The sequence below is a fragment of the Anomaloglossus baeobatrachus genome, chromosome 5 (assembly GCF_048569485.1).
Source record: "Anomaloglossus baeobatrachus isolate aAnoBae1 chromosome 5, aAnoBae1.hap1, whole genome shotgun sequence".
NCBI classification, from domain to species: Eukaryota; Metazoa; Chordata; class Amphibia; order Anura; family Aromobatidae; genus Anomaloglossus; species Anomaloglossus baeobatrachus.
The window spans coordinates 238,207,076-238,223,533 of record NC_134357.1 but is presented as its reverse complement, the minus strand read 5'-3'; the positions used below and the strand labels follow the sequence as shown (position 1 = coordinate 238,223,533).

Genomic DNA, 16,458 nt, shown 5'->3' with positions numbered 1-16,458 from the left:
CAACATCTGCCGAGATATGAATACACAGATCGATTTTTTTCTCAAGAGTTACCGCTAATGTAGTCTGCCAATATGTTACTCCCCGCTTCCTATTAAATACACATGATCGCATGTATAAGTGTGCATCTATACAGAAAGGGACATCGGGAGTCCTGAGAGATAGCTATTGGCTGAAGAAGAATCCAGTCAATAATTACTTACGTGTATGACCAGCCTTGTATTATATAGGTAGTTTGACCTAGCTCTGATGTCACAGCATTTTATCCATTTAGATGCCCGCTTCAATAAAAACTGTTTAGTTAGTATGCATTTTGCACTAATGCTATGCCACGGCAGCAGAGCCAGCTCCAGGTTTTCGTGGGCCCTGGGCAAAGGAGTCCCAGTGGGCCCCTTTAATACATATCACGATTCATGATTATACTATATAGAGGTTCCGGGCTGTATATGTATATATTGTATATGTATGTATGTAATATATATATATATATATATATATATATATATATATGTATATGTATATATATATGTATATATATATATATATATATATATACAGTTAGGTCCAGAAATATTTGGACAGTGACACAAGTTTTGTTATTTTAGCTGTTTACAAAAACATGTTCAGAAATACTATTATATATATAATATGGGCTGAAAGTGCACACTCCCAGCTGCAATATGAGAGTTTTCACATCCAAATCGGAGAAAGGGTTTAGGAATCATAGCTCTGTAATGCATAGCCTCCTCTTTTTCAAGGGACCAAAAGTAATTGGACAAGGGACTCTAAGGGCTGCAATTAACTCTGAAGGCGTCTCCCTCGTTAACCTGTAATCAATGAAGTAGTTAAAAGGTCTGGGGTTGATTACAGGTGTGTGGTTTTGCATTTGGAAGCTGTTGCTGTGACCAGACAACATGCGGTCTAAGGAACTCTCAATTGAGGTGAAGCAGAAGATCCTGAGGCTGAAAAAAAGAAAAAATCCATCAAAGAGATAGCAGACATGCTTGGAGTAGCAAAATCAACAGTCGGGTACATTCTGAGAAAAAAGGAATTGACTGGTGAGCTTGGGAACTCAAAAAGGCCTGGGCATCCACAGATGACAACAGTGGTGGATGATCGCCGCATACTTTCTTTGGTGAAGAAGAACCCGTTCACAACATCAACTGAAGTACAGAACACTCTCAGTGAAGTAGGTGTATCTGTCTCTAAGTCAACAGTAAAGAGAAGACTCCATGAAAGTAAATACAAAGGGTTCACATCTAGATGCAAACCATTCATCAATTCCAAAAATAGACAGGCCAGAGTTACATTTGCTGAAAAACACCTCATGAAGCCAGCTCAGTTCTGGAAAAGTATTCTATGGACATATGAGACAAAGATCAACCTGTACCAGAATGATGGGAAGAAAAAAGTTTGGAGAAGAAAGGGAGCGGCACATAATCCAACGCACACCACATCCTCTGTAAAACATGGTGGAGGCAACGTGATGGCATGGGCATGCATGGCTTTCAATGGCACTGGGTCACTTGTGTTTATTGATGACATAACAGCAGACAAGAGTAGCCGGATGAATTCTGAAGTGTACCGGGATATACTTTCAGCCCAGATTCAGCCAAATGCCGCAAAGTTGATCTGACGGCGCTTCATAGTACAGATGGACAATGACCGCAAGCATACAGCCAAAGCTACCCAGGAGTTCATGAGTGCAAAAAAGTGGAACATTCTGCAATGGCCAAGTCAATCACCAGATCTTAACCCAATTGAGCATGCATTTCACTTGCTCAAATCCAGACTTAAGACGGAAAGACCCACAAACAAGCAAGACCTGAAGGCTGCGGCTGTACAGGCCTGGCAAAGCATTAAGAAGGAGGAAACCCAGCGTTTGGTGATGTCCATGGGTTCCAGACTTAAGGCAGTGATTGCCTCCAAAGGATTCGCAACAAAATATTGAAAATAAAAATATTTTGTTTGGGTTTGGTTTATTTGTCCAATTACTTTTGACCTCCTAAAATGTGGAGTGTTTGTAAAGAAATGTGTACAATTCCTACAATTTCTATCAGATATTTTTGTTCAAACCTTCAAATTAAACGTTACAATCTGCACTTGAATTCTGTTGTAGAGGTTTCATTTCAAATCCAATGTGGTGGCATGCAGAGCTCAACTCGCGAAAATTGTGTCACTGTCCAAATATTTCTGGACCTAACTGTATATATATATATATATATATATATATATATATATATATATATACATATATATATATATTGTATTAGTCAGATATATACAGTCATATGAAAAGGTTTGGGCACTCCTATTAATGTTAACCTTTTTTTCTTTACAACAATTTGGGTTTTTGCAACAGCTATTTCAGTTTCATATATCTAATAACTGATGGACTCAGTAATATTTCTGGATTGAAATGAGGTTTATTGTACTAACAGAAAATGTGCAATCCGCATTTAAACAAAATTTGACCGGTGCAAAAGTATGGGCACCTCAACATAAAAGTGACATTAATATTTTGTAGATCCTCCTTTTGCAAAAATAACAGCCTCTAGTCGCTTCCTGTAGCTTTTAATGAGTTCCTGGATCCTGGATGAAGGTATGTTTGACCATTCCGGTTTACAAAACAATTCCAGTTCAGTTAAGTTTGATGGTCGCCGAGCATGGACAGCCGCTTCAAATCATCCCACAGATGTTCAATGATATTCAGGTCTGGGTACTTGGATGGCCATTCCAGAACATTGTAATTGTTCCTCTGCATGAATGCCTGAGTAGATTTGGAGCGGTGTTTTGGATCATTGTCTTGCTGAAATATCCATCCCCTGCGTAACTTCAACTTCGTCACTGATTCTTGCACATTATTGTCAAGAATCTGCTGATACTGAGTTGAATCCATGCGACCCTCAATTTTAACAAGATTCCCGGTGCCGGCATTGGCCACACAGCCCCAAAGCATGATGGAACCTCCACCAAATTTTACTGTGGGTAGCAAGTGCTTTTCTTGGAATGCCGTGTTTTTTTGCCTCCATGCATAACACCTTTTTGTATGACCAAACAACTCAATCTTTGTTTCATCACTCCACAGGACCTTCTTCCAAAATGTAACTGGCTTGTCTAAATGTGCTTTTGCATACCTCAGGCGACTCTGTTTGTGGCGTGCTTGCAGAAACGGCTTCTTTCACATCACTCTCCCATACAGCTTCTCCTTGTGCAAAATGTGCTGTATTGTTGACCGATGCACATTGACACCATCTGCAGCAAGATGATGCTGCAGGTCTTTGGAGGTGGTCTGTGGATTGTCCTTGACTGTTCTCACCATTCTTCTTCTCTGCCTTTCTGATATTTTTCTTGGCCTGCCACTTCTGGGCTTAACAAGAACTGTACCTGTGTTTTTCCATTTCCTTACTATGTTCCTCACAGTGGAAACTGACAGTTTAAATCTCTGAGACAACTTTTTGTATCCTTCCCCTGAACAACTATGCTGAATAATCTTTGTTTTCAGATCATTTGAGAGTTGTTTTGATGAGCCCATGATGCCACTCTTCATAGGAGATTCAAATAGGAGAACAACTTGCAAGTGGCCACCTTAAATACCTTTTCTCATGATTGAATACACCTGCCTATGAAGTTCAAAGCTCAATGAGGTTACTAAACCAATTTAGTGGTTTAGTAATTCAGTAAAAAATAGTTAGGAGTGTTCAAATCAAGAATTGATAAGGGTGCCCATACTTTTGCACCGGTCAAATTTTGTTTAAATGCGGATTGCACATTTTCTGTTAGTACAATAAACCTCTCAATTCAGAAATATTACTGAGTCCATCAGTTATTAGATATATGAAACTGAAATAGCTGTTGGAAAAACCCAAATTGTTATAAAGAAAAAAGGTTAACATTAATAGGGGTGCCCAAACTTTTCCATATGACTGTATATAAAACTAATACAATCCCCGTAAATATAATCCCCCTCGTGCGCGCTCTCCCCCATGCGCATTCTCTTCTCCCCTTATGCGCTCTCTCCCCTGTGCTCTCTTTTCCCCTGTGCAATGTCTCTGTGCGCTCTCTCTATCTCCGCTGTGCAGTCTCTCCCTCTCTTCTCCCCTTGTTCAGTCTCTCACCTATGCTTGCTCTCTCTCCAATGTGCAGTCTCTCCCCTGTGCTCTCTCTTCTTCCAATTTGCAGTCTCTATTCTGTGCTCTCTCTCTTTATCCCCTGTGCTCTCTCTTCTCCTCCTGTGCGGTCTCTCCCCCATGCTCTCTCTTCTCCCGCTGTGCAGTCTCTACACCGTGCTCTCTCTTCTCCCCCGGTGTGGTCTCTCCCCTGTGCTCACGCTCTCCCCACCTGTTCGGTCTTTCCCCTGTGCTCTTTTTTCTTTCACTTTGCAGTCTCTATTCTGGGCACTATCTCTCTCCTCTGTGCTCTCTTCTCCCACTTTGTGGTCTTTCCCGTGTGCTCTCTCTTCTCCCCCTGTGCAGTCTCTCCCCTGTGCTCTCTCTCTCTCCCCCTGTGCAGTCTTTCGACTGTACTCTCTCTTCTCCTCATGTGCAGTCTTTCGACTGTACTCTCTCTTCTCCTCCTGTGCAGTTTTTCCCCTGTGCTCTCTCTCGCTCTTCCCTGTGGGGTGTCTTCTTCCCTTGTGTGGTCTCTACTCCTTCTGTGCTCTGTCTTCTCCCCTGTGTGGTCTCTCATCTCCCCCTGTGCTCTCTCTTTTCCCCCTTTGCGGTTTCTCACTTTTCCCCCTCTGCAGTCTCTCACTTTTCCTCCTCTGCAGTCTCTCTCTTCTCCCCCTGTGTGGTCCCTCCCCCGTGTTCTCTCTTCTCCCCACTGATATTAGATTAGATTAGATATTTGCTGCATCTCTCTGCTGATATTTGCTGCATCTCTCTGCTTCATAACTCTTGTTTCTTGATGTTTGCTAAAGAAGAAATCATGAAATCTGTTTTTCTCTTTCCCACAGATGACTTTGCCCAAAACTTGGAGAGACATATTTTCTTACCTCCCAATTATAAAGTAGAATATAATGATACTACAGAAGATATTTCTGGAGAACATTCTATCGCCTCAACCTTAACCTCATTACTTCACAGCAGAGACTTATCTCCAGATCTCGCTAACCATAGGTCTTTAACTGATCAATCGCTGAATGATCAACAAGATACAGCTCCTCGAGTGGATGAGCAACAAGATGTGGCTCCTGGAGGGGGCAAAAGGTTTACATGTACTGAATGTGGTAAAAATTTTAAGACTAAATGTAGTCTTTGTAGACATAGGAGGATTCACAAAAATGAGAGGCCATTTTTATGTTCAGAATGTGGGAAATGTTTTATTCAGAAATCACATCTTGTTCAACATCAGAAGAATCACAGAGGGGAGAAGCCATTTTCATGCCCTGAATGTGGGAAATGTTTTACTCAGAAATCAAGTCTGAGTGACCATCAGAGAATTCACACTGGGGAGAAGCCATTTTCATGTTTGCAATGTGGAAAAAGTTTTACTTATAAGTCAAGTCTTGCTGACCATCGAAGAATTCACACAGGGGAAAAGCCTTTTACATGTTCAGAATGTGGAAAGTGTTTCACCAGAAAATCCAATCTTGTTGAACATCACAAAAATCACACAGGAGAGAAGCCGTATTCATGTACAGATTGTGAGAAATGTTTTACCCAGAAAGCCTATCTTCTGAAACATCAGATAATTCACAAAAGAGAGAATATGTTTACATGTTCAGAGTGTGGGAAGTGTTTTAGCCAAAAATCAGATCTTGTTAGACATCAGAGAACTCACACATGGGAGAAATAATTTTCATGTTCAGAATGTTTGAAATCTTTTTCTTTCAAATCATATCTTGCTGACCATCCGAAAACTCACAACAGAGAGAATTTGTTTTCATTTTCAGAATGTGCTTTAAAGGGGTTCTCTATTACTTAGACAACCGTTTTTTAAATACTATATTCTACATTGTGAAATAAAAATATCTCATGCTCTTCTCTAGCACTGGCGATGTCGGTGTTGGATCTCCCAAGGTTCTTTTGACATTGTTATGCCACATGAGCCCTGCAGCCAGGCTTCCTTTGGACAAACCTGGAACGTTTGTGGGTGGTGTGAGCACCGCAGTCTATTAGCAGCCACTCATTGTCTACAGGGCTCATATAGCATAAAAATGTCACAAGAGCCTTGGAAGACACTGCATCAGTGCAGGTGTGAGTACATGATATTATTATTTTATAAGGAGGAATATAGTATTTAACAAGTAGTGGTCAACCCCTTAATTTTGTGCAATACATTTAATTTTGTTTACACATAGTAAACACATGAAACAGAAGCAATATGCTATAGTAAAAGGGTATATTTACATGTAACGGTAGCAAAAGTCCACAAATTAGCACACTTTTCTGATTCATTAATGATCTTTTCAGTCTTCAAATATATTTAAACAAGTTTCAAATGTAAATCTGAATAACAACCTCTATATTTAAAAAAATATGCTACTGCTCTTACATTATTGGAAAACACAAATCCTACATAGAAAACTTGCACAGATAGCCAATGCATAGACAATACAAGAGACTGAGTAAAAAATACAAGACAGAATAAGTAGTGCGTTAGCCAGAAGACTTGTATGACAAACCCAGCAGGAAGATGGACAATACGATGATATTTATGTAGGCATCAAAGCCCCAAAAGTTGTATGGTGGAATAGGCGTGAGATATAGAAAAAACACCAGCATACCAAGAGACCCACAATGTATACATACCTCTGTGATGAACTATCTTCTTGCTTCTGTTAATGCAGTGTTTGAATATAGGTATACTTTGTGTTTCTCATCTTGTTATGCTGATATATAGATTGATTCATTGAAAAATATCATGCCTGGTCTTGAGTCCCATACTTTTGTTCATACTTACCTTATTGATATAGCTCATTTTATATATTCGTACAATACTTTTTTTGTTGTGTGGTTTCACCATACTAGAGTTTTGGGGCTTTCATTCTGGCACAATTACCGTTGTATTTTTTGTTCCTCCGCTATGTGTTGCTGGCTTACTCACTTATTCTGTCTTGTCTGTATTTCTTTTTTTGCCTATGCAATTGCTCTCTTTGCATGTTATTCTATGTTGAATTTATGTATTCTCTTTTGTGGTGAGTCCCATTTCTTTTCTATATTAATACATCCTGACTTGTTATTGTTATAGGGAATCTATCTGCAGGTTTTTGCTGTGTAATCTGTGGAGCATAAGGTAGGGGTTCAGACACTGATTTCAGCCATGAGTCACTGTGAGAGTAGTTGTTTTGGATACAGTGAGTATTTTATCAGCAGGAGATTCACTGCTAGACTAGCGGTTCACATGCATCCTGGTGCAACCACACCGCGATCACTGATTAGCAATTTATTGTCAATATACAAAGTACACAGAAAGCTGCTGATTAGGAGTGTGGGTGGGGTCAGCTTTCTGAGCTGTGCTACATCTAAAAATTCTGATTGTATCACAACGTCTGCACCCAAAAAAATGTGATATATTGTTGAAATCTGGGTCACTCTCCATATGATGTTTTCAGATGAGGTAGTAAATACCTAGTATTCGATTCAATTTAAAATACTGTATTTTATATGTATTGTTACGACTTTATGATTGGTGCTTCTGTTCTGTATTTTGTTTGAACCATGTTAATTACATTTTCTTAAATTATATTACCATTTACACACAAATTTCCAAAGATTTTGTTTTTGTTCAAATTTTGTCAAGTTTTATTTTGAGCTCTTAAATTATAGTTGTATACAACCTACTATGGTTGTTAAACAATTAGAAAATATGCTTTGCATGTCATTGTCTGGAAGAAAACAGCAGAAAAGAGAACCACTGGAAGGACACTTGACATACTGTAAATTTTACTTTGATAAATGAAAACAAAAATAGTGGTGTGCCGTATGTTTGTTATTGCAAAAATATTAATACACAGACCAGGCAGACTGATGGCATTTTTTAAAATAAATATTTGTCACTCCCTTTGCATCAGTAATTGATACACACAGAGGCAAATTTAAGTTTTTACTCGTGGAAATAATTGAGTTCAAAGAGCAGGAAGAGAAGCAAGTCAGCACGTAACCACATGTAAGAGTAGTTATGTTATCATTTGGCACCTGAGCTGTATACCATGTTTGCCCAAAAATAAGACCTCTCTCAAAAATAAGACCTAGCAAGAGTTTTCTGCAAGGCCTAAATATAAGACATCCCAAAAATAATACCTAATGGCGGTTCAATAATGAAATGTCCATGCAGCTAAAAAAATTAAAGAATACTGCAGGACATGTCAATTGTTTTTGCCATTTGGGTTTTGCACTGCAAAGCTGAGTTTTTGACCAAAGTTCTGCAACAAAAAGGCAGCATTTTGAACAGCATAGTGCGGACAAGAAACCCAAATTCCCATAGACTTTGCTTGAAAAGCAGAACACAACCATTTTGGCATTAAACGCTGCAGTTGAAAAAGCAGCAAAAAAGCAGGTAAAAAGCAATGTGCGGACATAGCCTAAAGGAGACAGGTTGTCACCACTATAGACAAAAAAATTATCCCCAATAATAGTATATCCCAGGGAATATAGTCGTCACTCAGTGATATATGCTACAGTAATAATTCATAGTGTAAAGTATCAATATCTCAAGGCACTGAAAGAATTCATCATATGGGCCCACAATTGTATACGTTAAATAATGTAAACTGATACTCTCTTATACGCACGTTTCTAAATGGTCCTATAATCCGCTTCAATTAAACTTTGAGATTATATCATGGAAACAGAACTCTCATAGCAGCAATTTCATCAATGAGCAGCAACATGAACCTAAAATGAAAAAGCGGCATCTGAACCTGCAATCAAAAGGGCCTCCCATATATAAATAGTATGATGTAAACAATTACTCTCATAGCAGCTAATTCATAATCAAAAATACAGTCCACTTAATGAGCAGTATCCGGACCTACAAAGGGAGCATCTGTACCTGTAATTCAAAGAATGTCCCAACAATTACAAAAAATAGTGTGGTTCCACCAGCCTGAAAAAAATTGTAAACACTCTCAAAGCAGCAAATTTATAATTAATGGCACCCCGATCTGTAGTTGGATATAAATATAGATGTGCCAGATATTAAGGGGCCAAAACAGCATTCTGTAAAATACTCTTATCGCAGCATATATACAGTATATGTCCCCAATAAAAATTTAACTGTAGCATACAATCACTGAAGGGTGTAACCAAATTGATCTAATCCAAAATCACATGGCTTAAGGTGATACTTAGCTCTGGTAACCGGATAGCTACTGCCCAACGCGTTTCTCCCCGGCTCCACAGTTCGCCGGGGTTCATCAGGGGCTCCCTCAATGGGGTTTCTTCACAAGACAACAGCAGCCCAATCCTCCTGTCTGCTTCATCCAGAGCATTATTCTTGAGTGTCAGTACTCCAAACTCCCTTTATAAGGTGTTTGAAAATGGTGCCACCACCCATCCCCGCATAGACGTTACAGATAACACGTGACCATGTCAAAAGGGGAGGGACATGACCGAAGGTAACGTCTCCTACAACAAACATGCGCTCCAGATGGCTAACAAATCTAGAAGTTTGAAAATGGCGCGAAATCACGTGACCACGCCAAGGGGAGGGTCATGACCAGAGATAACGTCTCCTACAGCGCAGATGCACTTTAAACGGCTGACAAGAATAGAAACCAGATAGACACGCCCTCAATCATGTGACTGGAGCCTACATGGAACGCCTTCACTCACATTAAATGAGCCTGTGTGGAACGCAAATGCGTTCCACAGTCCAGGAAGTACAGATCCCGGAATTAACCCCTCGTGAACCCGCAAAATTTGCTTCAACACGTGTAATAAAAAACATTACATGGCTATATCATCAATTCTTTATTAGTCAATGTTTTCTGCATCAATTATTAATCACCAATTCAGAATACTCAAAGTCCCAAATTAATACACCAATAAAGATCCCATCCACTTAAAGCAGTGCAAAATTCTTATTTAGGCGTATAATAATTGAAAACTAGACACTCAAAAATTCAAAAAATCTCTTTGGTCACTGTAATTGTTCCCAGAATATCTTACATATATGATAACATGTAGAAAATTGATCCATATGTACTACATGTTTGTCATAAAAAAAAATTGACAAACCAAGGAAAAAACCTGTGGTCAAAAAAAACCTATACAAGGTGCCAGCCTAATCTATCCAGAAACCCACAAAACTAAATACAGTCATATGAAAAAGTTTGGGCACCCCTATTAATGTTAACCTTTTTTCTTTATAACAATTTGGGTTTTTGCAACAGCTATTTCAGTTTCATATATCTAATAACTGATGTACTAAGTAATATTTCTGGATTGAAATGAGGTTTATTGTACTAACAGAAAATGTGCAATCCGCATTTAAACAAAATTTGACCGGTGCAAAAGTATGGGCACCTCAACATATAAGTGACATTAATATTTTGTAGATCCTCCTTTTGCAAAAATAACAGCCTCTAGCCTCTTTCTGTAGCTTTTAATGAGTTCCTGGATCCTGGATTAAGGTATATTTGACCATTCCTGTTTACAAAACAATTCCAGTTCAGTTAAGTTTGATGGTTGCCGAGCATGGACAGCACGCTTCAAATCATCCCACAGATGTTCAATGATATTCAGGTCTGGGGACTGGGATGGCTATTCTAGAACATTGTAATTGTTCCTCTGCATGAATGCCTGAGTAGATTTGGAGCGGTGTTTTGGATCATTGTCTTGCTGAAATATCCATCCCCTGCGTAACTTCTACTTCGTCACTGATTCTTTTGCTGATACTGAGTTGAATCCATGCGACCTTCAACTTAAACAAGATTCCCGGTGCTGGCATTGGCCACACAGCCCCAAAGCATGATGGAACCTAAACCAAATTTTACTGTGGGTAGCAAGTGCTTTTCTTGGAATGCCGTGTTTTTTTACCTCCATGCATAACGCCTTTTTGTATGACCAAACAAATCAATCTTTGTTTCATCAGTCCACAGGACCTTCTTCCAAAATGTAACTGGCTTGTCCAAATGTGCTTTTGCATACCTCAGGTGACTCTGTTTGTGGCGTGCTTGCAGAAACGTCTCCTTTCGCATCACTCTCCCATACAGCTTCTCCTTGTGCAACGTGCGCTGTATTGTTGACCGATGCACATTGACACCATCTGCAGCAAGATGATGCTGCAGGTCTTTGGAGGTGGTCTGTGGATTGTCCTTGACTGTTCTCACCATTCTTCTTCTCTGCCTTTCTGACATTTTTCTTGGCCTGCCACTTCAGGGCTTAACAAGAACTGTACCTGTGTTCTTCCATTTCCTTACTATGTTCCTCACAGTGGAAACTGACAGTTTAAATCTCTGAGACAACTTTTTGAATCCTTCCCCTTTGTTTTCAGATCATTTGAGAGTTCTTTTGAGGAGCCCATGATGCCACTCTTCAGAGGAGATTCAAATAGGAGAACAACTTGCAAGTGGCCACCTTAAATACCTTTCTCATGATTGGATACACCTGCCTATGAAGTTCAAAGCTCAATGAGGTTACAAAACCAATTTAGTGGTTTAGTAAGTCAGTAAAACGTAGTTAGGAGTGTTCAAATCAAGAAATTGATAAGGGTGCCCATACTTTTGCTCCGGTCAAATTTTGTTTAAATGCGGATTGCACATTTTCTGTTAGTACAATAAACCTCATTTCAATCCAGAAATATTACTTAGTCCGTCAGTTATTAGATATATGAAACTGAAATAGCTGTTGCAAAAACCCAAATTGTTATAAAGAAAAAAGGTTAACATTAATAGGGGTGCCCAAACTTTTTCATATGACTGTACATGGTGGAATGTCTCACCCAAATAAAGCTAGAGAAATTCAATTGTTCTTTGAGGGCCCCTGGGTGTTATGATCCGGAACCATGGAAGATCACCACACATCATTGGCAAAAAGGTGACAAGAGCCTTGGCAACTAATCTGGCCGCCATCCCCTTACTAACCAACACAACTAGAAGTAGCCGAGGGGTGAACTAACATCCTGTGCACCGCGAACCCAGCCGGAGAATTAACTATCTTAAACGTAGGAAAGATGAATAACTCTCTGCCTCAGAAAATAGACAAGAATAGCAAGCCCCCCACATTCAAAGACTGCGGTGATATAGGAAAAACACAATACACAGGTAGATGACAGGATTAGCAAAAGGTGAGGCCCCCGCTGACTAAAATAGGAAAGGACAGGAAAGGGACTGATGGTAGCCAGAGAAAAACCCTACAAAATACCAACTTCCTGATAGTACAAAAAGGCCCTCAGATCGCTCGATCTGAACTCCGTCCTATACCAGGTCCCCTTGTCATACCAATGAACAGAAAACAAGAATTATAACAAATTCAACAAGCCATAAACACATGGACCCAAAGGAGCTATACTCCACACAGAACTGCAGGGAGTTCCTCAACAATCCACTGAGGGGGAAAACCCCTGGAAGGAAATAAACTGAAACCAACCACAACAAATGACAAACCCAGATAAACAAAAGAACCAGACAATAAATAAAGAGCAAGCACTTATCTGGGGAAGATGTGATGTAGAGCAGGATTAAGCAGGCTGAAAATACAAAGTACAACTGACATCTGGCAACAGCCTGCAATCAGACCAGGACTTAAATAAGCAGAGAATTAGGAAAGGAAACACCCACTGCACAACCCACCTGGTCTCTGTCCAAACCCTTCCTGGCCACCAGAGGGAGCTTCCCAGCAGCCAAGACATAACTAACATTCACAACAGTACCCCCCCCTTGAGGAGGGGTCACCGAACCCTCACCCACGCCACCGGGTCGCTCAGGATGAGCATGATGGAAGGCGCGAACCAACCTGTCCGCATGAATGTCAGAAGCCACAACCCAAGAGTTATCCTCCTGCCCATAACCCTTCCATTTCACAAGGTACTGAAGCTGACGCCTACTGCGACGGGAATCCAGAATTTTTTCAACCTCATACTCCAGATCCCCTTGTACCAAAACAGGGTCAGGAGGCGCTGCTGCAGGAACTGCCTGCTCCACATGTTTCTTCAACAAGGACTTATGGAAGACATTGTGAATCTTAAATGACGCAGGCAGAGTCAAACGGAAAGATACAGGATTAATAATCTCCGAAATCTTATAAGGTCCAATAAATCTGGGCTTAAATTTAGGAGAAGGAACTCTCATAGGAATATTTTTAGAGGACAACCACACCATGTCCCCTACTTTAAACTGGGGACCAACAGTCCGACGCCGGTTGGCAAACTTTTGGGCAGTTTCTTGGGACTGAAACAATTTATCCACTACCTGCCCCCAAATCTGCTGCATTCTGTCGACCACCGAATCCACCCCCGGACAGTCAGACGCTTCAAGCTGCCCTGAGAGGAACCTAGGGTGATACCCAAAATTGCAGAAAAAGGGGGACACCAACGTGGTAGAGCTAGCTCTATTGTTAAGAGCAAATTCAGCCAAAGGCAAAAACGAAACCCAGTCATCCTGATCCGCAGAAACAAAACACTGTAAATAGGTCTCCAGGGTGTGGTTAGCCCTTTCAGTCTGACCGTTGGTCTGGGGATGAAACGCTGAGGAGAAAGACAGCTGAACACCCAATTTGGAGCAAAAAATCCTCCAAAACCTGGATACAAACTGCACCCCTCTGTCAGAAACAATGTATTCGGGAATACCATGCAAACGGACAACATGTTGCAAAAACAAAGGCACCAACTCTGATGAAGACGGCAACTTAGATAGGGAAACCAAGTGGACCATCTTGGAGAATCTGTCACAGATCACCCAAATCACAGTCATTTTCTGAGAGACGGGAAGCTCTGAAATAAAATCCATAGAGATGTGCGTCCAAGGTTTCTTAGGTACAGGCAAAGGCAATAATAGCCCACTAGAACGTGAACAACAGGGCTTGGACCTAGAACAAACTCCACACGACTGCACAAAACGACGGACATCTCGGGACAGGGAAGGCCACCAAAAAGAGCGTCTCACAAGATCCCGAGTACCAAAAATGCCAGGATGACCCGCCAAAACAGAGCAATGAACCTCAGAGACAACTCGGTCTCTCCATTGGTCTGGGACAAACAGTTTCCCTGTAGGACATCTCTCAGGTTTATCCCCCTGAAATTCCGCCAGTGCCAACCGCAGATCAGGCGAAATAGCCGAGAAAACTACACCATCATTCAGGATAGTAGACGGTTCCACAACCTCCAAAGAGTCAGCGCAGAAACTCCTGGAAAGGGCATCGGCCTTAACATTCTTGGTGCCCGGCAAAAAAGAGACTACAAAATTAAACCGGGTAAAAAACAAAGCCCACCTGGCCTGCCAAGGATTCAACCTCTTGGCCGATTCCAGATAGATGAGATTCTTGTGGTCCGTAAGCACCACCACTTGATGCCTAGCCCCCTCCAACCAATGCCTCCACTCTTCAAATGCCCACTTCATAGCCAATAATTCCCGGTTCCCCACATCATAATTCCGTTCAGAAGGAGCAAACTTCCGAGAGAAAAAGGCACAGGGCTTAAGTTTACCCGAAGTAGCGTCTCGTTGAGACAGAACAGCACCTGCTCCGATCTCTGAGGCATCGATCTCAACTTGAAATGGGCGAGACACATCAGGTTGCTGCAGAACTGGGGCAGAAGTGAATCGCCTTTTAAGCTCCTGGAAGGCCTCAACGAACCATCTTTCTTAGCAACAAAGAAGAAGCCAGCACCCAAAGGAGAAGATGAGGGCTGAATGTGCCCCTTCTCCAATGATTCTCTGATGTATGACCGCATGGCATCATGTTCGGGCACAGACAAGTTGAAAATCCGCCCCTTGGGAAATTTACAACCGGGCACCAACTCAATGGCACAGTCACAGTCCCGGTGTGGGGGCAGAGAATCAGATTCCTGGTCATTAAATACATCACGGAAATCAGACAAGAAATCCGGAACATCAACTGCCTGAGCAGACGTGGACGACACGGAAAGGTCCTGATGCAAACCTTGACAACCCCAACTAACTACCGACAAGGATCTCCAGTCAAGAACCGGATTATGGGTCTGCAACCACGGAAATCCCAGTACCAAGGTATCCTGTAGATTATGCAATACTAAAAATGTACAAGTTTCCTGATGCGCTGGTGCAACTCTCATAGGCACCTGGGTCCAAAATTGGGGTTTATGTTCTGCCAAAGGGGTAGCATCAATGCCCCTTAAAGGAATAGGAGTTTGCAAAGGAACCATGGAAAAACCACAATCCCTAGCAAACCCAAAATCCATCAAATTGAGCGCTGCCCCTGAGTCCACAAAGGCAAATGCAGAAAAGGAAGACAATGAGCAAATCAATGTGACAGACAAAAAGAAACTTTGTTGCAAAGAACCCACAGTAACAGAAGTAGCCAATCTCCTTTCACGTTTAGGGCAGACAGAGATGTTATGAGAAGCGTCTCCACAATAGAAGCACAGTCTATTCATCCGTCTGAACCCCTGCCGACTAGCATTAGAAAGGACCCTATCACACTCCATAGGCTCCAAAGGCTGTCCCACAGGCACAAAACCAGCAGGTATCTTCCTGCGCTCACGTAAACGCCTATCAATCTGAATGGCCAAGGTCATAGAGGCATCAAGACCAGAAGGGACGGGAAATCCTACCATTACATCCTTCACAGCATCCGCAATACCCTTGCGAAAAAGAGCCGCAAGCGCATCATCATTCCATTTGGTAAGGACCGCCCACTTACGAAATTTCTGACAAAACGTTTCTGCAGAATCCAAACCCTGAGTTAAGGACAACAAGACCTTTTCTGCTTGGTCCACAATATTGGGTTCGTCATATAATAATCCCAATGCCTGAAAAAAGGAGTCCACATCATTGAGAATCGGATCATCAGACGCTAAAGAGAAGGCCCAGTCCTGAGGGTCACCACGCAGCAATGAGATGACAATCTTAACCTGCTGTACAGGATTCCCTGAGGACTTAGGGCGCAGGTCAGAAAATAATCTACAATTATTTTTGAAGCTCAAAAATCTCGACCTATCTCCCGAAAAAATTCAGGAACGGGAATTTTAGGCTCTGCAAGGGGAGTCTGTGCAAGATAAGACTCTATATGACGAACCTTAGCATCAAGATGAGCAACACGCTCACCCAATTCATCCATGCTAGACAAAAGAAATCTTCCACAGAACCCAAAGAAGAAGAGGAAAAACACAAAAAAAAAAAAATAAATAAATTTCTCAGCAGCTGCTTTTTTTTTTTTTTTTTTTTTAAGAGTACCCTTTAAATTTGTTTGGCCGGATGTACTGTTATGATCATGGAAGATCACCACACATCATTGGCAAAAAGGTGACAAGAGCCTTGGCAACTAATCTGGCAGCCATCCCCTTACTAACCAACACAACTAGAAGTAGCCGAGGGGTGA

The 16,458-nt window shown here is 41.3% G+C and overlaps 1 protein-coding gene across 1 annotated transcript in view; it reads left to right on the top strand.

Moving 5' to 3' along the window:
- The window catches only part of LOC142312714 (uncharacterized), a 357,223-nt gene that overhangs the window by 229,424 nt on the left and 111,341 nt on the right, over positions 1-16,458 (top strand). The window contains 1 exon segment of the mRNA XM_075351702.1: positions 4,838-5,628. Coding sequence (XP_075207817.1) covers positions 4,838-5,628 — 791 coding nt within the window.